The 23635-nt window shown below is 37.1% G+C and overlaps 1 protein-coding gene across 1 annotated transcript; it reads left to right on the top strand.

Annotated features, from left to right (window-relative positions):
• The first annotated feature begins 9224 nt into the window (after nt 1–9224).
• LOC122014030 lies at nt 9225–11754 on the top strand. Its single transcript, XM_042570227.1, has 5 exons — nt 9225–9304; nt 10220–10516; nt 10621–10725; nt 10818–10943; nt 11695–11754. Exons 1-5 carry the CDS (start codon nt 9302–9304, stop codon nt 11752–11754), a joined length of 591 nt encoding a protein of 196 aa, XP_042426161.1. The 5' UTR covers nt 9225–9301.
• The last annotated feature ends 11881 nt before the right edge of the window (nt 11755–23635 follow it).

Here is a 23635-nt window from a genome sequence, read left to right as displayed (position 1 = left end):
GTTAGCACCAATGCTTAATTTTTAGAGGAAGATTATATAATGGACCACAATCTCATGAGTAAAATTGTTCTAGAAGAAATAAGAGAGGACACGCCTAACTTAGTACCAACAGTACAAGATGAAATATCACAAGATACTGCAACACATATCACAAATGATACACAACTATAGACAGTGCCTCGTCGTAGTGGGAGGGTTGTAAGGCAACCCCCTTGAATAAACCTATTTCACCCTCAAGATCATCCCTCAAACGTCCTTACACGGGTTTGTCTGTTACGAACGTCCCTCGGAAAATCGAATGAGAGATTATCTCTACAAGATTCACAAGGTATTCAAACATTCAATCAAGAATGAGAATTATGTCCAAATCACAACAAGCCACACAAGATTGAATAGGTACAAACAAGACAAAATCATAGAAATAGGAAATTGGCAAATCCACAAGAGTTTTACATCAATTCATCTTACAAATACTCCCTCCATCCTAGAACATAGAGATCTAATCCATAGAACGAGGAAAGAAATCTGAAAAGATAAAGATTACAAGCATTCTTGATCCCTAAATCCAAGAAATGAGAGAAAGAAAGCTTATCTACAATGAAGAATGATCTTCGGATCCAATCCTCGATTCTGGAGTCGATACGTTGAAGATCTGCCCTCGAATCGCCAGAAAATCCCTCCAAGAAGGTGGAGGAACGCCCAAATCTTGATTTCCCCCAAAGGGGAGAAGATCCCCTTTCAAATCATGAAGAAGGCCTTATATAGAAGGGGGATTTGGGCGCCACATGACCCTGGGACACGACTGTGTGAAGGTCACACGGCCTGTGCTACTCCCTTCTCTGCTTGTCTCACACGGGTGTGTATGAGAGATGATCGTGGCTTGCTCTGCCACTGCTCCCCTTGCACGTCGTGTAGATCAACATGGCTTGTACTGCCTCCGGCTCTGGATCTCTTGCATGGCCGTGTGGTGCACACGGCCAGGGCGTTCTTGGCCTTTGGAAATGTTGCACGGCCGTGTAGATCTACACGACCGTGCACTGCTTCATCTCTGGAGGGCTTGCAAGGCCGTGTGGTGTACACGGCCTGGCTCTGTAGGCTTCACAACTTGGCACGGCCGTGTGAAGCTCACACGGCCATGACCACTTTCTTTCCTGCTGTAGGCACACGGGTGGTGCTCCTCACACGGCCTAGGCAACCTCCCATGGCAGGGTCGTGTGACACACAAAGATGGTGCCTTCCTCCTTTGGTTTGCTTGTAGATCTGGCCACAATCATAAATCCTTCACCAAATACGACTCCTGTGTATAAAAAAAATGCACAAAAGCAGATCTCCGAACAAAAGAGTAAATATGCTAAAAGCAAAGTTGGAAGTACTAAAATGCATAGATAAAGCATGTGCAAAGTATGTGAATGTGCGTCAAAATATGCTAAACAAGAGCGCCTTAAGTCGCTGTCCCAAAAAAAAATAATTTTATTTGGGCGAAACCTTGCCGTTTCGGAAGGTTTTTCTTGGTATTTGAAGCCTACAAGTGTCCAAACACTTGTTGCTTCACCTCTACAAGAAAAATACTCACAAAATCTATAAAAGTAGAAAAATTATAGAACCATACAGATCTGAAACCTTTTTGTAATAACAAATACAAACATGTACAAGCTTCGCACGTGGCTCTGATACCACTGTTAGACTTTCGAGCCACAAAAATCACTTTTTACGTGGCGAAAACCTCAAAGCTAGCCACGGATCCGTGCAAAGATAAATAAAAATATTCATGTACATGTTCGTCTACACTAGATCTACCTTAGATCTATATGAAAAAGAAGTATTACCCTTGTAGCGATGCCCTTCGCTTATCCCGCTCGTCCAAATGATTGCCGGATCTCGTAGAGTGTCAAGTATACACTCCTCTACACATGTCCACATGGACAAAAGGTGGAGAAAACCACTTAGAGTGTGCTAGCACTCTTGAGAGGTCTCGGCAATGGAGGAGAAGGAGAGATGAAGAAGAGAGGAAGAAGAAGAAGCCTTGAATTGCCTTGATTCAATGTGGCCGGCTACTTATTAGAGCTCTTATATCTCCATGTAATACCAAGAGTCATGGATCTTGGTCTTTCTCATGAGGTGGCACACAATGATGTAGCCTTGATGATATGGAACATCATCATTGGCCGACCCATGCCAAGTCACAATGAGGTGGCATTTGGTCAAGTCAAACTTGACCCTTCATCTTCCCTCTCAAGTCAAATCAAACTTGACCTCTTATCTCCCATGGTTGATCAAATCTAACCTTTGATTCAAATCAATTTAATTTAATGAATCTCTATTCATTGGTTTAAATTGATTCAATGAATCATAGTCTAAATTAGACTCATTCGACACATGAATCAAATTGAGTCCAACTCAATTAGTCTAATCTGGATTACTCTTAATCCAATTTGGTTCATCACATGAACCTAATCCTCTTGGTCCATATGAACCTAATCTCCATCTAACTGCCCTTTGTGTGTGACCCTATAGGTTCTTGTAACATTGACAATGCTCCTAAACTCATTTAGAAACATAAGTAATGAGCGGTATTTAGCAACACATCATTACTACCCAAGTTACAAGAATGTTGAGATCCAATATCACCATTGTGACTACTAATTGTGACTCTCACAATATGTGACAATGTCCTTCTATCCTTAACATCTAAATTAATCAATTGAGGCATAGACCATGTCATCCTCTAATCAATTTATGTCTTGAACTCCAAGTAGACTCACTCTAATCAAATGAGCTCAATATCTCATATTGACCTATTTGGGCATGGCCATGCACTTAGTGGTCTCACTCTATCAAGAATCATGATGTCACTCCCGTCATATAGGAGGGATAGATCTCATCTACATCACTCACATCCCTCCGCATAATTTGTTACATACCCAGTAGTCGCCTTTATAGTCCACCCATTTACGGGTGACGTTTGACGAAGCCAAAGTATGCAACTCCTTATGTAGAGAACCATGGTGACTTCAGGTCCAAGGATTGATAGTCATACTAATAGTCACATGAGAAAGTATATGACACTCATATAACGATCCATAATACTTTCTCATGGCAGGTCATTCAGTATACATTCTCCAATGCATACCCATGTGTCAACTTGATATCTAATATCCATGACTTGTGAGATCAAGTCATCGAGTTGACCTACATGCTAGTCTCATCGCATTAACATTGTCCCTGAATGTTAATACTTGACTAAGAATGATTAAGAGTAGTGTTCTCTATATCATCTCATTATCAATTCAACCAATCGATTGATATAGTTAAGAACCTTCTACTCAAGGACGCGATTATACTCAGTTATTTAGTACCAATAAAAGTAAGTATAATAACCATAAAGAAATGCCTTTATAAATATATATAGGAATATGATACATCGAGTCCATACAATAATCATCACATGATCGGCTCTAGGGCTCTCACTAACAATCTCCCACTAGCACTAGTTGCAATCAAGGTAGGCTCTAACACCCAATGACCTAGTGTGACCATCATGCTTTCTCTGTGCCAAAACCTTGGTCAAGGGATCAACGATGTTAGCCTCTGTGGGTACTCTGCAAATTTTCACATCTCCTCTAGCGATGATCTCTCGAATGAGATAGAAACGTCGTAGTATGTGTTTGGTCCGCTGGTGTGAGCGAGGTTCCTTAGCCTGCGCAATTGCTCCATTGTTGTCACAATAGAGCTGTATAGGATCGGCTATGCTAGGAACCATCCCAAGCTCAATAATGAACTTGCAGATCCAAACTGCCTCCTTTGCTGCTTCTGATGCAGCAATATACTCGACCTCTGTTGTAGAATCAGCAACTGTGTCCTGCTTCGAACTCTTCCAGCTCATAGCACCACCATTCAAGCAAAACATGAACCCAGACTGCGATCTATAATCATCCTGGTCAATTTGGAAGCCGGCATCACTGTAACCCTTTATAGCTACCTCGCCATCACCTTCAAATATTAAGAAATATTCTTTAGTCCTTCTCAAGTACTTAAGAATATTCTTGACCGCTATCTAGTGACGTTCACCTGGATCTGTCTAGTATCTGCTCGTCATGCTCAAAGCATATGAAACATCAGGACGAGTATATAGCATGGCGCACATGATAGATCCTATGGCTGAAGCATAAGGGATCTTATCCATGCGGGCTCTCTCCTCTCTAGAAGAGGGACTTTGAGTCTTTGAAAGACTCACACCATGTGACATCAGTAGAAATCCTTTCTTGGAATTCTGCATGACAAACCGTAGTAATACCGTGTCAATATATGTACTTTGACTTAGGCCAAGCAATCTCTTAGATCTATCTCTATAGATCTTTATGCCTAGAATACAGGTTGCTTCACCTAAGTCCTTCATTGAGAAACAATTCCCCAGCAAGTCTTTACAGACTACAGTAAAGGGAGGTCATTTCCAATGAGTAGTATGTCATCCACATATAATACAAGGAAGACAACTGTGTTCCCAACAACCTTCTTGTAGACACAGGGTTCATCTTCATTCTTGATGAAATCAAATTGTTTGATCGCATCATCGAATCAAAGATTCCAGCTCTGAGAAGCTTGTTTTAGTCCATAAATAAACTTATGTAGCTTGCATACTCTGCCAGTATGCAGTGGATCTACAAAACCTTCAGGTTGTGTCATGTACACATCCTCAAGCAAATTTTCATTCAGAAACGTGGTTTTGACATCCATCTGCCAGATCTCATAATAGTGGTATGCTGCAATAGCAAGCATGATTCGAATAGACTTAAACATCGCTACTGGAGAAAAAGTTTCATCATAGTCAATATCATAAATTTGCTTGAAACCTTTAGCTACCAAACGACCCTTATAGGCCATAAGTCCATCCATGTCAGTCTTTATCTTAAAGACCCACTTACACCCAATGGGTTTGACACCTTTAGGTGGATCAACCAAAGTCCATACTTGGTTGGTGTACATGGATTCCATCTCGGATCTCATGTCCTCTAGCCATTTCTCAGAATCTGGTCTCATCACAGCTTCCTGATAGGAGGTAGGCTCTTCTCAACGAGCATAACGTTGTCATGGTCAGACAAGAGAAAAGAATATCTCTCAGGCTGACGACGTATCCTATCAGACCTACGAAGAGGTAGGTCTACTTGAATTGATTGTTGTTCCTCAACTCCTTGTGTAACAATCTCATCATCCACAACATTTTGAGGTTCCAGTTCAACTTCCATCAAGGCTTTAGTGCTATGGTCCATATCTTGAACTTCTTCAAGATCAAACGTACTCCCACTAGTTTTTCTAGAAACAAAGTCCTTTTCTAGAAATACCCCAGTCTTAGCCACAAACACTTTGTGGTGACTGGGAATGTAGAAGTAATATCCCTTCGTTTCCTTGGGATATCCTATGAAATAGCACTTATTGGATTTGGGTCCCAGTTTGTCCGAGACTTGACGTCGAACGTAAGTCTTTCAACCCCAAATCCTCATAAAAGATATCTAAGCATCTCTCCCAGTCTATATCCTATATGGTGTCTTTATCACAGCTTTGGATGGAACACAGTTAAGTGTGAAGGCTGCTGTATCTAGAGCATATCCCCAAAAAGATATAGGAAGATCTTTGTGACTCATCATAGATCGTACAATATCTAATAGGGTACGATTCCTCCTTTCGGATACACCATTCCACTGTGGTGTTCTAGGAGGAGTGAGTTGGGATAGAATCCCATACTCAGCTAGATAGTCACGAAACTCATGGCTAAGGTATTCACCACCTCGATCTGATCGAAGTATCTTAATACTCTTGCCTAACTGGTTTTGTACTTCATTTTTGAATTCTTTGAACTTTTCAAAGGATTGTGACTTATGTGTCATCAGATATACATAACCATATCTACTGAAGTCATCAGTAAATGTAATGAAGTATCTATAACCACCTCTGGCAGTGACATTGAAAGGGACACATACATCACTATGTATAAGTCCTAATAAGTCAGTTTCTCTTTCGCTGTGTCCACTAAAGGGATTCTTGGTCATCTTGCCCAGTAGGCATGACTCGCATGTCTCATATGATTCAAAATTAAATTAGTCCAGCAAACCATCTTTATGGAGCTAGGATAAGCGATTCTCATTTATATAACATAAGCGGCAATGCCAGAGATAGGTTCGGTTCATTTCATTTGACTTGAACCTTTTGGTACTTATGTTATAGATGGGGTTCTCTAAGTCTAGAATGTAGAATCCGTTCATCAGAGGTGCACTACAATAGAACATATCATTTAAATAAATGGAACAACATTTGTTCTTTATTATAAATGAAAAGCCTTTCTTGTCTAAACAAGAAACTGAAATGATGTTCTTTGTGAGAGAAGGCACATAACAACATTTATCTAATTCTAGTACAAGCCCAGAGGGCAGAGATAGAAAGTAAGTTCCTACAGCAACAGCAACAACTCGTGCTCCATTGCCTACTCGTAGGTCCACCTACCCCTTCGTCAATGCCCTGCTATTTCTCAGCGCCTGCACATTAGTACAAATTTGAAAAGCACATCCGGTATCTAATACCCACGATGAAGAAATAGAAAGATTGACTTCTATAACATATATATCTGAAGTAGAAATCTCATTTCTCTTCTTCTTAAGATCTTCCAGGTATCCTTTGTAGTTCTTCTTCCAGTGCCCGGTCTGACCGCAGTGGAAGCAGGTAGCATCCTTGGCAACCCCTTCTTTAGGTTTCATTACCTTGCCTTTGCCCTTGGCTTGGGACTTTCCCTTACCTTTAGGCTTGCCCTTGCCTTTATGCTTTTGCACCATCAAAATGGAGTTGGGCTTTACCTTCTTAAGGTTGAGCTCAGTAGTTCGCAACATACTTAGCAGCTCAGGCAGTGTCTTATCAATTTCGTTCATGTTGTAATTTATGACAAATTGACTGTAACTTTCTGGCAAGGATTGCAAGATCAAGTCAGTGGCCAGTTCTTGGCCAAGTGGGAATCCCAACCTCTATAGGTTCTCTATGTACCCAATCATCTTGAGTACATATGGACCTACGGGAGTTCCATCTTGCATCTTACACTGAAACAGTGCCTTAGAGATCTCGAATCTCTCGTGCCTTGCTTGTCCTTGATATAGTTGACGAAGATGTTCAACCATATCATAAGCAGTCATTAACTCGTGTTGCTTCTGAAGCTCAGAGTTCATGGTTGCAAGCATGAGGCATGACACATCTAATGCATCATCTTGATGCTTCTTATAAGCATCTCGGTCGGCTCACGTGGCAATGGCAGGAGGTGCCTCTAGAATGGGCTGCTCCAGGACGTACAGTTTTCTTTCTTGTGTGAGAACGATTCTCAGATTCCTATACCAGTCCAAGGAATTAGCTCCATTGAGCTTGTTCTTGTCAAGGACAGAACGCAGGGAGAAAATGTTTGTGTTCGTCAACATGGCAATCTACAACATAAATAAAGCAGAAAGTAAATATCATATTCCACTTATCATTTAATTAGGTCTTTAACTAAATGATGCTCCCACTGAATTATAGGGATTTTGTAGAATCAAGTCATGGATGTGGTCAAACCACACTACTAGATTCATACCAATTAGCTATAATTCTCGCGGGACAAGATCCACATCATACTACGCCTTGAGTTAGCTTTGGCTAAATCGCCCAAGACCTAGTATGATCGGTAGATAACTAATTATCAATTACATCTTTATGCAACTCTTGTTTATAGGATCAAGATAAATGTGATCTTTATCCTATCTTCCTAACCATTGGAAAATACCTATAGTTTTACCCGATCCAATTGAGTTAACTAGCTATACTCAATCTAATTGAGTTTGTTCTCACCCAAGCTTTGATAGGCGGGACCAAGATTGTTCCTCCGCACCCTACCAAGATAATATGTGTTGCTCTGCTTTGGCAGATTCAACAACAACAAATGATCGAGGTAGTGATGCGTATCAAAACTTGGTAGGCATTTCGAGTTGACTTGATTAAGATCTAATCTAATCATGAATGTGTATCATATACGCATTAAGGCACTAATTACTCTATATTAGCATGCATCACATACACACAAGCAATAATATATATATATATACACACATAAATACTGATTAATCAATTTGTGATAAGGTCATGGTCCTACTACGATCTTCTCAAGCCAATGAAAAGATCGGACGGTCAACCTAGGGTCAACGACTTCTTCAAGCGCCTCCTTTTGACCACCATGTGTTGACAGCACCCTCCTCGTAACTCCTTCTTGAGTGGACCTTCCACCGCTTCATTTTGTACATTACAAATATGAAACTCGAGTTACATTCGAGTCTAAAATCTATTTACAACAAGAACATAATAAGGAAGGCACGACGCGCAAAGATGAAAATGGTTAGTGGCCAAGACAAGTGCAAAGAGCTGGAGCGTAATGAGTTTGGTCAGCCGATTGGAGATAATTCAGTGAAGTACGCTTCTTTCCTAGGTTGCATGATAAAGGAATTTGTGCCATATACATTAGATGGATGGAGTGATATTGATGAAGAAGTGAAAGATAGGACGTGGAGTTGCCTTCAGCTAATATATTTAGTTACTTAATTTTTCATTTCCATTTTTATAACAAAATGTAGACATATTTTTGTGTAATTAAATGTGCAGATGACTTATAAAGTTGAGGATTGGGAAAAGAAAACAATTTTTCAAAAGTTAGCTAAATTGTGGCATGATAGAAAATCCAAATTGTAAATACTTGTACGAGAAGCTAATACAAGTCGAGTGGCTTCACGAGATCTCAGTTTGTTGAAGCCTGAATTTATGGACCAAAATCAGTGGGACTTGTTTGTACAGAGGACATTATCATCTACCTTTCAAGTAAGTATTTATTCACTTAGACCATGAGTTGGATGGGAATGCATTGAATTTATTCTAATGCTATGGTTGGGTAAGAGACTACTAAGTTTTAATATGTTGGAGAGTTTAATTATGTGATTTTGACTAATCTTAGGAAAAGAGTGCAAGATTTAGAGCAATGAGGGAAAAATAAGACCACATTCACACAATGAGTCGGAGGGGCTACGCTCGTTTGACTCACATTATGGTAATCATTTTTAATTTATTATAATTTAAGTAATAATTTATGATATATGCATCTTTTAAGTTATGCTATAATGATTTTGTATATATTTTTATATTTAAGGAAAAGACAAGTCTGATGGATACAAAAATTACGAGATCGCAAGTTTGGATTGAAGGTCACAAGAGAAAAAATGGGGAGCCCAGTACTCAAGCCGTTGGAGAGAAAATGGTAAGCATGTTCATTCATTTTAGATTTCTTTGAAATTTTATTCCATTGATATGGTTTTTCATAAGCATTTATACTTAAGATTTCCATTTTTACTCTTACCAATGTCTCTGTAGAAAGACTTTTATCATGTTAAACAAGTATTCCACTAATCTTATTTTTTCTATAACTCCTTACCTATTACTTGGATCTAAGATATGGCCAAGAATGTTCCAGTGATACCATACAATACATAGCTCTAAGCTGCCAACAATGTACACATACCAACACTAAGAAATGATAGCATTAACATCACTCAGCTAAGTTTACAGGAGGATCTAAGCTGCCAACAAGGATTGCCAGATCAACTTGCAAATGAAGAGAACATACCAAAGTAGGAAGTTTTGACTGTAATACATATGCACACAGTCACCAAAGGTTTTAGGGACTTGTGAGAATATACATCATGCTTAGTCGGTAGATTTTGGCAGTTTTTGTGAGCAAATTGTCAGAAATCTTAGATGAACATGAGAATAGTATCTCCTAAAACCATGATAATGTGATTCTTGTTAGAACTAATGTCAATGTGGATATTCTAGAGTTAACGTTTGGTCCTACATTTTGTATTTGACCTTTAGTTATTATGTGGTTCGAATTGGATTGGCATTCTTGGTTTCAGTAACTATTCAATATCGAACAACAGAAGCATCAGTGTTAGAGAATAGATGGTACAAAGATTTAGTAAAATCAGATGGCCTCAACTTAGATTTATTTTGTCTTTCTCCAAAATGAGAAAACAAATGGACATACATGCATTATATGTTGATTTCATTTACATGCATTATATGTTGATTTCATTTACATGCATTATATGTTGATGTTCAGTATAGTCATCTATTATATTAATGATAATATATTGAAAGTTATTTTTTGTTGCAGAAAAAAATATTAGAATGTCCACCCGAATCTCAAAACACAACTAATATTGCTGATGATGCAATTAGCATTGTGTTTGGCAATGAAGCTCGGGGTAGAGTGCGTGGAATGGGTTTTGGAGTAACACCATCAAAAGTTGGAGCTTCAGTGCAACAAAATGGAATGGTTCAACAACTTCAAACTATAGTACAAAATGTTCAACAACAAATGCAGGAAATGAGGCAACAAAATCAACTAGAAATGCAAGAAATGAGGTCTATGTTTTTACAAAGTATGAGACAACAAAATCATCCAGAACAGGTTAGTAAGTAAACAATATATATAAAATAAGTTTGATATGTACACTTAAATGATTTTGAATTATCATGATGACATTGTTTGACACGATTTGGTTATAAAATTAGATTGCTAGTGGTGGTATTTGTAGCGGTATTGGGAATGAATTTGGTAGAAATAGCGATATTAATATTGGTGCCAAAAAAAGTGGTGACTTTGGTCATGTTTTTCAGGTGATTATCATAAAATTATGTATTTATGAATCACAAAATTGTTACAAAAATATATATGATTGAATTAATAACTTTTTATTGTTTATTTACAGTCAAATTCAAGATATGCGAGTCGTGGAGATATATGTGCTAATACTAAATGTAAGCTGCTTCATTGGGCTACTGATGAACTAGTTGTTGCAGAAGGTCGAATTGCATCCACAGATCCAAATACAAAAGTGCATCACGTTATTCTTGGTGGATCATGTTGGAAAGTTTGGGTTGATAAAGTTTTGGTGGAAAAGGTGGACCTAATTCGACCAAATGATGAAATGCAATTTCTTGATGATGCAATAGGAAGCATGGTTGCATGGTTATCGAAATTTATAGTATTGTGTGATTGATACATAATATACTAATTTGTGTGGATTGTAAGTTTAATTGTTGTTATGTAATAACTAGTTTGATAGAGATTTTGTATCTTGTTTAAGATCTTTAAATTTTTTTGGTATAATGAAAAACTATGACTTTTGTTAATTTTGTGGATTTATTTGCACTAAATTTATTGTAAAATTTTGGTTTATTATTTTCATCAAATTAATATTTTTTTTAATATAGTTAAGACTATCAACAGCGTACATTTATAAGCTGTAGATTATTTTCCTTAGTGCATAAAAATGCTTTCCGCGGCGTGCTTTGTGTGCTACGGATAATATTATCCGCAGCACGCAAAGCACGTCGCGGAAACTACTATTTGTAGCGTGCTTTGTGCGCTGCGGATAATACTTTCCGTAGCGCGCAAAGCATGCCGCGGAAAGTATTATCTGCGGCGCACAACGCATGCCGCAGAAAGTATTATCCACGGCGCGCAAAGCATGCCGCAGAAAGTATTATCCACGGCGCGCAAAGCATGCCGCGGAAAGTATTATCCGCAGCGCGCAAAGTACGCTGTCAATAATTTAGGATTTTTAACAGCTTTTAATTGTGCAGCATGCAATGCGTGCTGCGGAAAGCGAATTTGCACTCTGCGAAAAGCTATTTTTGTTGTAGTGCGACCTTATTCGGGAAATCCTGGTGAGTGAAACCAGGTGAAAGTCCTGGTGAGTGAAGCCAGGCAAGGGAAAGTCCTGGTGAGTGAAGCCAGGCAGTTGGAAAGTTCTGGTGAGTGAAGCCAGGCAAGGGAAATCCAGATAGGTCAAGGTTGACCAGACATCTAGTGAAAAGTCCAAGCAGGGAGCTTGGCACGAGAAAAGTCCAAGTATGGAGACTTGGCACGGAAAAGTCCAAGCAGGGAGCTTGGCACGAGAAAAGTCCAAGTATGGAGACTTGGCACAGAAAAGTCCAAGCAGGGAGCTTGGCACGGGAAAAGTCCAAGTATGGAAACTTGGCATGGGAAGTCGGAGAGGGGTTGGTAGCTCGTTCTCCGTACTAGGTCAGAGAGGGCTCGGTAGCTCGTTCTCTGGACCGGACGAAGTCGGAGAGGGCTCGGCAGCTCGTTCTCCGGACTAGGTCAGAGAGGGCTCGGTAGCTCGTTCTCTGGACCGGACGAAGTCGGAGAGGGCTCGGCAGCTCGTTCTCTGGACTAGGTCAGAGAGGGCTCGGTAGCTCATTCTCTGGACCGGAAGAAGTCGGAGAGGGCTCGGCAGCTTGTTCTCCGGACTAGGTCAGAGAGGGCTCGGTAGCTCGTTCTCAGGACCAGGTAGGGTTTAGGGCTGGGAGCTCTAAACCTGGATCGGTCTGGTGACCGATCTAGTGATACGCTGGTTGCTGATCGGTCTGGTGACCGATCAGTAACCAAACAGTGTGTTTCTGTGAATTACCTGATCGGTCTGGTGACTGATTAGTAATCATACAGAAGCGAAGAAGATCGGGAGAAGAAAGAGGGGGATCGGTCTGTGGACCGATCCACCTGAGTCTTGATCGGTCCACAGACCGATCAGAGAGTTGGGCAACTCTCTGTGAAGCGTGCTGATCGGTCTGGGGACCGATCAGAATAGGTCCTGATCGGTCCCAAGACCGATCAGAGAAGGTCTGGACCGATCAGGGTGGAGCCTGATCGGTCCAGCTCTAGCCGTTGAGTCACAACGGCTAGATTTCTGCTGTGTCTTCTGCCCTCTTCACAGGTTCGCAGGTTCAGGGAAATAAAGGGGTCGAGTGCCTCTACAGTAGGAACAACCTCTCTTTTCTTTCTGATCTTACTGCAATCAGAGCTTTGCTGAGCTCTCATTTTCCTGAAGCTTCGTGGAAGCTTCCTTCGGCTGGTTCCTGCTGTTGTAGGTGTTTCGTGAAGTTGCTGCTTTATCCAGTCGAAGAGAAGGCAAGCTGTGATTTTACATTCTTACTTCCTTTGTATTGTGCTGTATCTTTGTACTCCTATCTTGCTGTATCTTTGTACTCCTATCTTTGCGCGCCGTGGATAATACTTTCCGCGGCATGCGTTGTGCACCGCAGATAATACTTTCCGCGGCATGCTTTGCGCGCTACGGAAAGTATTATCCGCAGCGCACAAAGCACGCTACAAATAGTAGTTTCCGCGGCGTGCTTTGCGCGCTACGGATAATATTATCCGTAGCACACAAAGCACGCCGCGGAAAGCATTTTTATGCACTAAGGAAACTAATCTACAACTTATAAATGTACGCTGTTGATAGTCTTAACTATATTAAAAAAAATATTAATTTGATGAAAATAATAAACCAAAATTTTACAATAAATTTAGTGCAAATAAATCCACAAAATTAACAAAAGTCATAGTTTTTCATTATACCAAAAAAATTTAAAGATCTTAAACAAGATACAAAATCTCTATCAAACTAGTTATTACATAACAACAATTAAACTTACAATCCACACAAATTAGTATCTTATGTATCAATCACACAATACTATAAATTTCGATAACCATGCAACCGTGCTTCCTATTGCATCATCAAGAAATTGCATTTCATCATTTGGTCGAATTAGGTCCACATTTTCCACCAAAACTTTATCAACCCAAACTTTCCAACATGATCCACCAAGAATAACGTGATGCACTTTTGTATTTGGATCTGTGGATGCAATTCGACCTTTTGCAACAACTAGTTCATCAGCAGCCCAATGAAGCAGCTTACATTTAGTATTAGCACATATATCTCCACGACTCGCATTTCTTGAATTTGACTGTAAATAAACAATACAAAGTTATTAATTCAATCATATATATTTTTGTAACAATTTTGTGATTCAGAAATACATAATTTTATGATAATCACCTGAAAAACATGACCAAAGTCACCACTTTTTTTGGCACCAATATTAATATCGCTATTGCTACCAAATTCATTCCCAATACCGCTACAAATACCACCACTAGCAATCTAATTTTATAACCAAATCGTGTCAAACAATGTCATCATGATAATTCAAAATCATTTAAGTGTACATATCAAACTTATTTTATATATATTGTTTACTTACTAACCTGTTCTGGATGATTTTGTTGTCTCATACTTTGTAAAAACATAGACCTCATTTCTTGCATTTCTAGTTGATTTTGTTGCCTCATTTCCTGCATTTGTTGTTGAACATTTTGTACTATAGTTTGAAGTTGTTGAACCATTCCATTTTGTTGCACTGAAGCTCCAACTTTCGATGGTGTTACTCCAAGCCCCATTCCAAGCACTATCACCCGAGCTTCATTGTCAAACACAATGCTAATTGCATCATCAGCAATATTAGTTGTGTTTTGAGATTCGGGTGGACATTCTAATATTTTTTTCTGCAACAAAAAATAACTTTCAATATATTATCATTAATATAATAGATGACTATACTGAACATCAACATATAATGCATGTAAATGAAATCAACATATAATGCATGTAAATGAAATCAACATATAATGCATGTATGTCCATTTGTTTTCTCATTTTGGAGAAAGACAAAATAAATCTAAGTTGAGGCCATCTGATTTTACTAAATCTTTGTACCATCCATTCTTTAACACTGATGCTTCTGTTGTTCGATATTGAATAGTTACTGAAACCAAGAATGCCAATCCAATTCGAACCACATAATAACTAAAGGTCAAATACAAAATGTAGGACCAAACGTTAACTCTAGCATATCCACATTGACATTAGTTATAACAAGAATCACATTATCATGGTTTGAGGAGATACTATTCTCATGTTCATCTAAGATTTCTGACAATTTGCTCACAAAAGCTGCCAAAATCTACCGACTAAGCATGATGTATATTCTCACAAGTCCCTAAAACCTTTGGTGACTGTGTGCATATGTATTACAGTCAAAACTTCCTACTGTGGTATGTTCTCTTCATTTGCAAGTTGATCTGGCAATCCTTGTTGGCAGCTTAGATCCTCCTGTAAACTTAGCTGAGTGATGTTAATGCTATCATTTCTTAGTGTTGGTATGTGTACATTGTTGGCAGCTTAGAGCTATGTATTGTATGGTATCACTGGAACATTCTTGGCCATATCTTAGATCCAAGTAATAGGTAAGGAGTTATAGAAAAAACAAGATTAGTGGAATACTTGCTTAACATGATAAAAGTCTTTCTATAGAGACATTGGTAAGAGTAAAAATGGAAATATTAAGTATAAATGCTTATGAAAAACCATATCAATGGAATAAAATTTCAAAGAAATCTAAAATGAATGAACATGCTTACCATTTTCTCTCCAACGGCTTGAGTACTGGGCTCCCCATTTTTTCTCTTGTGACCTTCAATCCAAACTTGCGATCTCGTAATTTTTGTATCCATCGGACTTGTCTTTTCCTTAAATATAAAAATATATACAAAATCATTATAGCATAACTTAAAAGATGCATATATCATAAATTATTACTTAAATTATAATAAATTAAAAATGATTACCATAATGTGAGTCAAACGAGCGTAGCCCCTCCGACTCATTGTGTGAATGTGGTCTTGTTTTTCCCTCATTGCTCTAAATCTTGCACTCTTTTCCTAAGATTAGTCAAAATCGCATAATTAAACTCTCCAACATATTAAAACTTAGTAGTCTCTTACCCAACCATAGCATTAGAATAAATTCAATGCATTCCCATCCAACTCATGGTCTAAGTGAATAAATACTTACTTGAAAGGTAGATGATAATGTCCTCTGTACAAACAAGTCCCACTGATTTTGGTCCATAAATTCAGGCTTCAACAAACTGAGATCTCGTGAAGCCACTCGACTTGTATTAGCTTCTCGTACAAGTATTTGCAATTTGGATTTTCTATCACGCCACAATTTAGCTAACTTTTGAAAAATTATTTTCTTTTCCCAATCCTCAACTTTATAAGTCATCTGCACATTTAATAACACAAAAATATGTCTACATTTTGTTATAAAAATGGAAATGAAAAATTAAGTAACTAAATATATTACATGAAGACAACTCCACATCCTATCTTTCACTTCTTCATCAATATCACTCCATCCATCTAATGTATATGGCACAAATTCCTTTATCATGCAACCTAGGAAAGAAGCGTACTTCACTGAATTATCTCCAATCGGCTGACCAAACTCATTACGCTCCAGCTCTTTGCACTTGTCTTGGCCACTAACCATTTTCAACTTTGACGCACCTCGTCCTTTTTTCTTATCAATTTTCTCATCAGCAATTGGTTCTTTACCATGCAAATCTTCTGATGAATTGGCTGAATTGTTAGAGTCCATTCTTGATAACTTATTAGTTATATTTTCCTGTTAAATAGCAAAAAGAGATATTGAAATGTCTTTAGTAAAATAAACCAAGATTTAAAATATAATACAATATTGTTGGATCGAGACGCGCTAGAGGGGGGGGTGAATAGCGCTCGCGGCTATTTGTTCGATTATCGGAATCGTAAAATGTTCGTAGTGTAATTAACGCAGCGGAAAGAAACAAACACACAGAAAGACAAGGGAATTTACTTCGTTCGGAGCCTGTGACGACTCCTACTCGAAGGCCCGCAATCCTTGATCGCTTTCCGTGGGCAACAACTATAAGCTCGACAAGAGTACAAGTATTACAGTTAAGTATAATGAAAAAGTACAGTTATACCGACGACAATATCGTAATCTGAAGATTTCGAAGCTCCGGGTCGTCGGTGTCTCGTAGCAGCACTTCGGGATCGTCTCGTGAGCAGCTTGTAGCAGAAAGATCGCTTGGAAGAAGTGTCTTGAAGCTGCTGGTCGAGACCCCTTATAAAGGGGGTCCAAGGCGCCTTAACTGTTCACCAAGGCGCCTTGGACGAGCCGAGTCACCCGCGTGGATCAGCACTGACCTGGTCGAACTCTATCTGGTTCAAGGCGCCTTCAGCCTATCCAAGGCGCCTTCAACCTCCGGTCCAAGGCGCCTTGAACTCCATTCAAGGCGCCTCAAGTCTGCTGCGCTGGCCTTTTCCTGGCTCGCACCCGAGGCGCCTCCAAGCTCCATGGAGGCACCTCGGACACTGTTCATCCGAGTTGTAACTTGCTCCTTTGTTCCTGCAAAATGTGTTAGTCCCAAACACATACCCTGCAAAACAAAGTTAGCACAGAAACATAATGAATGATAATAATAAAAGATTTGACAGCATTCGAACTGTCCGGGTCTGACTTCGGGTTTCCAGCCGGAAACCCTAGGTCGACCCGACGCCTACTATTCCCTCTACGGGGAACGCGTCCTCACCTACTCCACTCAGGAGATTTACCTGTTGCCAGTACGATCCTCCAGATCGACTGGACTTTTGCTCGGCACTCGATGCTTCCGGACTTTCTGCTGAACATCCGCTTCACCGGCCAGTCCAGACTTTCACCTGGTTCGCGACACCAGGACTTTCCACCTAGGGTTACCACCCCCTAGGACTTTTGCCTGAAGCCATCGACCTACCAAGACTTTCCGCATGGGGTTACCACCCCCTATGACCTAGGGTTACTACTTCCTAGGGTTTTACCTTGCCTAACCGCAGTTAGGACTTTCCTGAAACACTCAGCAACAGCTGTCAGATAACAAAGCACCTTAACTTTGAATCCTTTGCCATTATCAAAACTTAGGTTCGATCGTCGGATGCTTCCCGCACCAACAATCTCCCCCTTTTTGATTATGGCAACACGTAATTCAAAGTTAAGAAAAACAACATATGTAATAACTGTATAAAGTTAACCAAGCTTAAGTAAATAAACTTCAAATGCAATAACAGTTAAGCTAGAAACTTTTAACTTTGTAATATAAGACTCCCCCTTAATAAAAGCCCTCCTTTTATTAAATACTTGAATTTAACTTTACTTTACCTACTCTCTGCTTTGAATTTTCCTTTAACTTTAATTTACCTACTCTCCCCCTTTGCCATATATCAAAAATAAACCAGTTTGAAAGTAGATTTGTATTTTTCTGAAGGAAAATTTTCAAAAGAGGGAAAAAGAACAATTTTCTTCTTAGCAAAAACGACTTAGCTTGAGTTTTGGAATTTGCCAAATTTGAAAATACTTAGCTATATACTCAGCTTCGAAATGATTTGTATTGAAAAAATATTTTGCCAAGTAACTAAGTTTAGAGTACAATCTAACTAAGTCTAGTTAAAATAGTCTTAAAACTAACTTTGAAAATATGAGTACTTGAATTTTCAATAAAAGGATTTGCTTAGTAGTTATAAAATATGAGGGTCATTAAAAAAAATAACTTTAAAATGTTATAAAAAGGTAACTAGATTTGAAAATATTTGAATACTCATTTTGAAGAAACTTTGATATTAAAGAAAAATATTTAGTTTTAGGACAGAGGGAGTAGCAGTAGTTTGTTTTCTAGTCCAAGCATGAGTCAAATTAAGTTATTGAGTTTAATTTGATTAAGTATCAGAGCCTTAAAATAATCAGGTAAGGTAATTTGATTAGAACCTTAAAGTACAATTATGCTTAAAAAAATTGAAACACACTTTTCCCAATTGTCTAACCTTTAGCTACTTGCTGATTGCCTAGAGGGCAGTAGCTTTCACATGGTTAGTCAAATTAAGTCCATTTGGTCCAGTTAGAGTTGGCTAGAGCTGGAAGACTTGACTTGATTATTATTTATGATGTGTTTAACGCCCAGACTCATATTGATGCACAAATATAAGCATTCCTGAGTCCAGGCTGTACCCTATGCATCTCACGCCATTCTAAGTTTTTTAAAACACAAGCAAGGTAGACCTAGGTGTTTGTGAGATGCTCTGGCTTAAAGCTAGAGGAACATGTTTTCTAGGGGGAAAACCTAGGCTTAATCCGAATTTTTTTGAAACTTCTAAGAAATTGGAATTTTGAAATAAGTATTTTCCTAGAATTTTAAAAGCAAATGATAAACCAATTTAAAAAACATTGTCTATTCTACCCAACACATTCCTATTTGTCTTCTAAGTGAGCTGAACTCAAGTTCAGGTAAGGGTTTTGTGAAGATGTCAGCTAGATTTGATTTTGACTCAACATAGTTGAGTATAAATCACCCTTAGCTACATGATCCCTTACAAAATGGTGCTTCACTTCTATATGTTTAGTTCTTGAGTGATGAATTGGGTTTTTTGTTAAATTTATGGAACTTATATTATCAATTGAGATTTTTGTGTTATGATAGTTCAGTTGATAGTCTTTAAGAGTGTGCATCATCCAAAGCAATTGAGATGTGCATTCACCTAAGGCTATATATTCAGCTTCAGTGGTAGATAAAGCAACACAATGTTGCTTTCTACTTGACCAACTTACTAGGCATTGTCCTAGAAATTGACAACTACCACTTGTGCTTTTTCTATCTAACTTGCATCCGGCGTAATCCGAGTCAGAATAGCCAAGAAGGTCAAAGGTGCAAGTTCTAGGGTACCAGAGTCCTATATTTAGAGTACCTTTAATGTACCTAAGTATTCTTTTAACATAGGTTAAATGTGACTCTTTTGCACAAGATTGGTATCTTGCGCACATACCAACCGCAAATAATATGTCGGGTCGGCTTGCAGTTAGGTAAAGCAAGCTTCCTATGGCACTCCAGTACTTTGGATCTACTGGTTTTCCTTCAGGGTCGAGTCTATGTTAATGTTGGTGGCCATTGGGTATTTATTATTTTGAATTTTCCATGCAGAATTTTTTAATTAATTCCTTTGCATATTTAGTTTGATAAATGTATATTCCATCTTTAGTTTGTTTTATTTGTAAACCTAAGAAAAAATTAAGTTCACCAACCATACTCATTTCAAATTCATTTTCCATTAATCTAATAAATTCTTTTAAAAATTTAGAGTTATTTGATCCAAAATTATATCATCAACATAGATTTGAGCTATGAAGATGTCTTTTTCTGATTTTACAAATAGAGTTGGATCTATTTGACCTTGGTTGAAACCTTTGGATATTAAGTGATTTGATAATCGTTCATACCATGCCCTAGGGGCTTGTTTAAGTCCGTACAAGGCCTTTTTTAACTTAAATACATGATTAGGATATCCTAAGTCCTCAAATCCTGGGGGTTGGCTTACATATACTTCCTCCTTAATAAATCCATTTAAGAATGCTGACTTGACATCCATTTGGTATAGTTTAAATCCTTTGTTTGCTGCATAGGCTAACAACATTCTAATGGATTCGAGCCTAGCTACTGGGGCATAGGTTTCATCATAGTCCAAACCTTCAACTTGGCTAAATCCTTTAGCTACAAGCCTAGCCTTATTTCTAATTATTTCGCCTTGATCATCTAGCTTGTTTCTAAATACCCATTTTGTATCGATTATTGATTTATTTGAGGGTTTAGATACAAGTTCCCAGACTTGATTTCTCTCAAATTGGGCTAACTCTTCCTGCATAGCTATGATCCAGTCCGGGTCAGGTAGTGCTTCTTCTATTGTTTTTGGTTCGATTTTAGAAATTAGGGCAATCTGACTGTGGATTCTATAGGAGGATCTAGTTCTGACTCCTAGATTTGGATCACCCAAAATTTGATCAGATGGGTGAGAGGTGCTGGCCCTAGTTGGTCTTATAAGTGGGTCAGGGGCTGGTTCCTCTGGTTTATTAAGATTTGGTTGAATTTCATCATCTTCTATATTTCTTGGATCAATATCAACATTCTCATTTATATTTGGTAGATTATTTTCTTCATCAAATATTATATTAGTTGTTTCTTCAACTTTTAGGGTGTTTTGATTGTAGACTCTATAGGCTCGACTGTTTGAGGAGTATCCTAAAAATATTCCTTTGTTAGATTTGGGTGTGAATTTTCTTAAATAATCTTTAGTATTTAAAATGTGAACTTTACATCCAAATACTTTTAAATAATTTAAGTTAGGAATTTTATGATAATATAGTTCATAAGGGGTTTTCTTGTGAAATTTGTTGATCAAAATTCGGTTTTGAATATTTATTGCTTCTGCCCAGAATTGGTGATTTAAATTATATTCATTTAACATGGTTCTAGCGGCTTCTTGTAGAGTTCTATTTTTACGTTCCACCAGACCATTTTGTTAGGGGGTTCTAGGACATGAAAATTCATGTTGATATCCATTATTTTACAAAATTGGGTAAATTTATGATTTTCAAATTCCCCTCCATGATCACTTCTTATTCTTTTAATTTTAGTATCTTTTTCATTTTCTATTAATTTACAAAAGTTACTAAATATTTCATAGGTTTCATCTTTAGTTTTTAGGAATTTTACCCATGAAAATCTAGAGTAGTCATCAATTATTACTAAGCAATACTGGTTCTTGCTTAGTGACTTAGCTCCATGTGAATCAAATAAGTCAAGGTGAAGGAGCTCAAGTAAGGAGCTGGTTCTTTCAAGATTTGTTGATTTGTGTGTTGACTTAGTTTGTTTTCCCTGTTGACAAGCATTACAGATAGAATTTTCAATGAATTTTAGTTTTGGTAAACCTTTAACTAGACCATTATGACTCATTTTTGAAATGAGTCTAGTGTGAGTGTGACACAATCTTCTGTGCCACAAATCAGTTTCCTCTTCTTGTGTTAGAAAACACTTTGTTGAGGATGTCGGTAGATTAATTGAATACATATTATTTATCCTAAGTCCCTTAAGTAAGATTTCAGGATTTTCAATGTTTTTAACTAAACACCTGGTTTTGTCAAAAGTTACTAAGTATCCGCTATCACACAATTGACTTATACTTAGTAGGTTAAACTTGAAATTTTCAACTAAAAGGACTTTTCGAATAATAAAATCTGAGTTGAGTTCGATATTAGCTCTTCCGATTACCTTAAGTTGACCTTCGTTACCGAATGCAACTGATCCTAAGTTCTTGTACGTGAGTTTAGTAAACTTCAATTTATCTCCAGTCATGTGTCTGGAGCAGCCACTATCCAACATCCATTGATCCAATTCCTAAATTTTGAAATTGAGTTTTTAAAATAATTTTGAAGTTGAGTTTTAAAATAATTTTGAAATTGAGTTTTAAAATAATTTTGAAATTGAGTTTTAAAATAATTTTGAAATTGAGTTTTAAAATAATTTTGAAATTGAGTTTTAAAATAATTTTGAAGTTGAGTTTTAAAATAATTTTGAAATTGAGTTTTAAAAATAATTTTGAAATTGAGTTTTAAAATAATTTTGAAGTTAAGTTTTAAAATAATTTTGAAATTGAGTTTTAAAATAATTTTGAAATTGAGTTTTAAAATAATTTTGAAGTTAAGTTTTAAAATAATTTTGAAATTGAGTTTTAAAATAATTTTGAAATTGAGTTTTAAAATAATTTTGAAATTGAGTTTTAAAAATAATTTTGAAATTGAGTTTTAAAATAATTTTGAAATTGAGTTTTAAAATAATTTTGAAATTGAGTTTTAAAATAATTGAGTTTTAAAAATAATTTTGAAATTTAGTTTTAAAATAATTTTGAAGTTAAGTTTTAAAATAATTTTGAAATTGAGTTTTAAAATAATTTTGAAATTGAGTTTTAAAATAATTTTGAAGTTAAGTTTTAAAATAATTTTGAAATTGAGTTTTAAAATAATTTTGAAATTGAGTTTTAAAAATAATTTTGAAATTGAGTTTTAAAAATAATTTTGAAATTGAGTTTTAAAATAATTTTGAAGTTAAGTTTTAAAATAATTTTGAAATTGAGTTTTAAAATAATTTTGAAATTGAGTTTTAAAATAATTGAGTTTTAAAAATAATTTTGAAATTGAGTTTTAAAATAATTTTGAAATTGAGTTTTAAAATAATTTTGAAATTGAGTTTTAAAATAATTGAGTTTTAAAAATAATTTTGAAATTGAGTTTTAAAATAATTTTGAAATTGAGTTTTAAAATATTTTTTAAAACTTAGTCATCTCACCCGATCTAAATTTTCAATCAGGGAATCCTATGATTGATGTGAGATGATTTATTGTTGAATTCAGGAGTTTTGGTTTAACTTTGTGTTAGATTCAGATTTGGCTTTGGGTTCAACAAGTAAGCATTCTTTGGATAAACTTCTGGGCTATGGTGAGTCACAAGGAGCTCATTAAAGTAACCATGCCTTTGAGGTTTTCCAAATAGTCCTACCCATTGAACTTAATACCAATCCTTGGTCTAACTAGTCAGGATCCATTTAAGGGTAGCTTCTGTCAGTTCCACTTGGCCAAATGCACCAGGTCGAAGCCATATCTTCCTAGACATGCGATGCCCAAGCTTTCCTAACGTACTATCATCCAAAAACTTCACCAGTACTGTGGTTCAAGTTAACCTTAGTCCGTTTTAATCTAACCTTAATTACCCTGCCGGGTAATCTACTCTTGTTTTACCCATTTCGGGTAGATTAGGTTCAGTTACCCTGCCGGGTAGTTTAGTTGGGGGTGCCAGCGAGTCTGGAACCTCCATCTTTATTTTGAGTTTTAATTTATGATTTTATTTTGACTTTCAATTTCGAATTTTGAATTTAACTTTAATTTTTAATTTCAATTTCGAATTTTGAATTTTAATTTTAATTTTTAATTTCAATTTCGAAT

The sequence above is a fragment of the Zingiber officinale genome, chromosome 8B (genome assembly GCF_018446385.1).
Source record: "Zingiber officinale cultivar Zhangliang chromosome 8B, Zo_v1.1, whole genome shotgun sequence".
NCBI lineage: Eukaryota > Viridiplantae > Streptophyta > Magnoliopsida > Zingiberales > Zingiberaceae > Zingiber > Zingiber officinale.
Note: the sequence above shows the minus strand (reverse complement) of the source record. Positions and strands in the feature narration are given on the sequence as shown.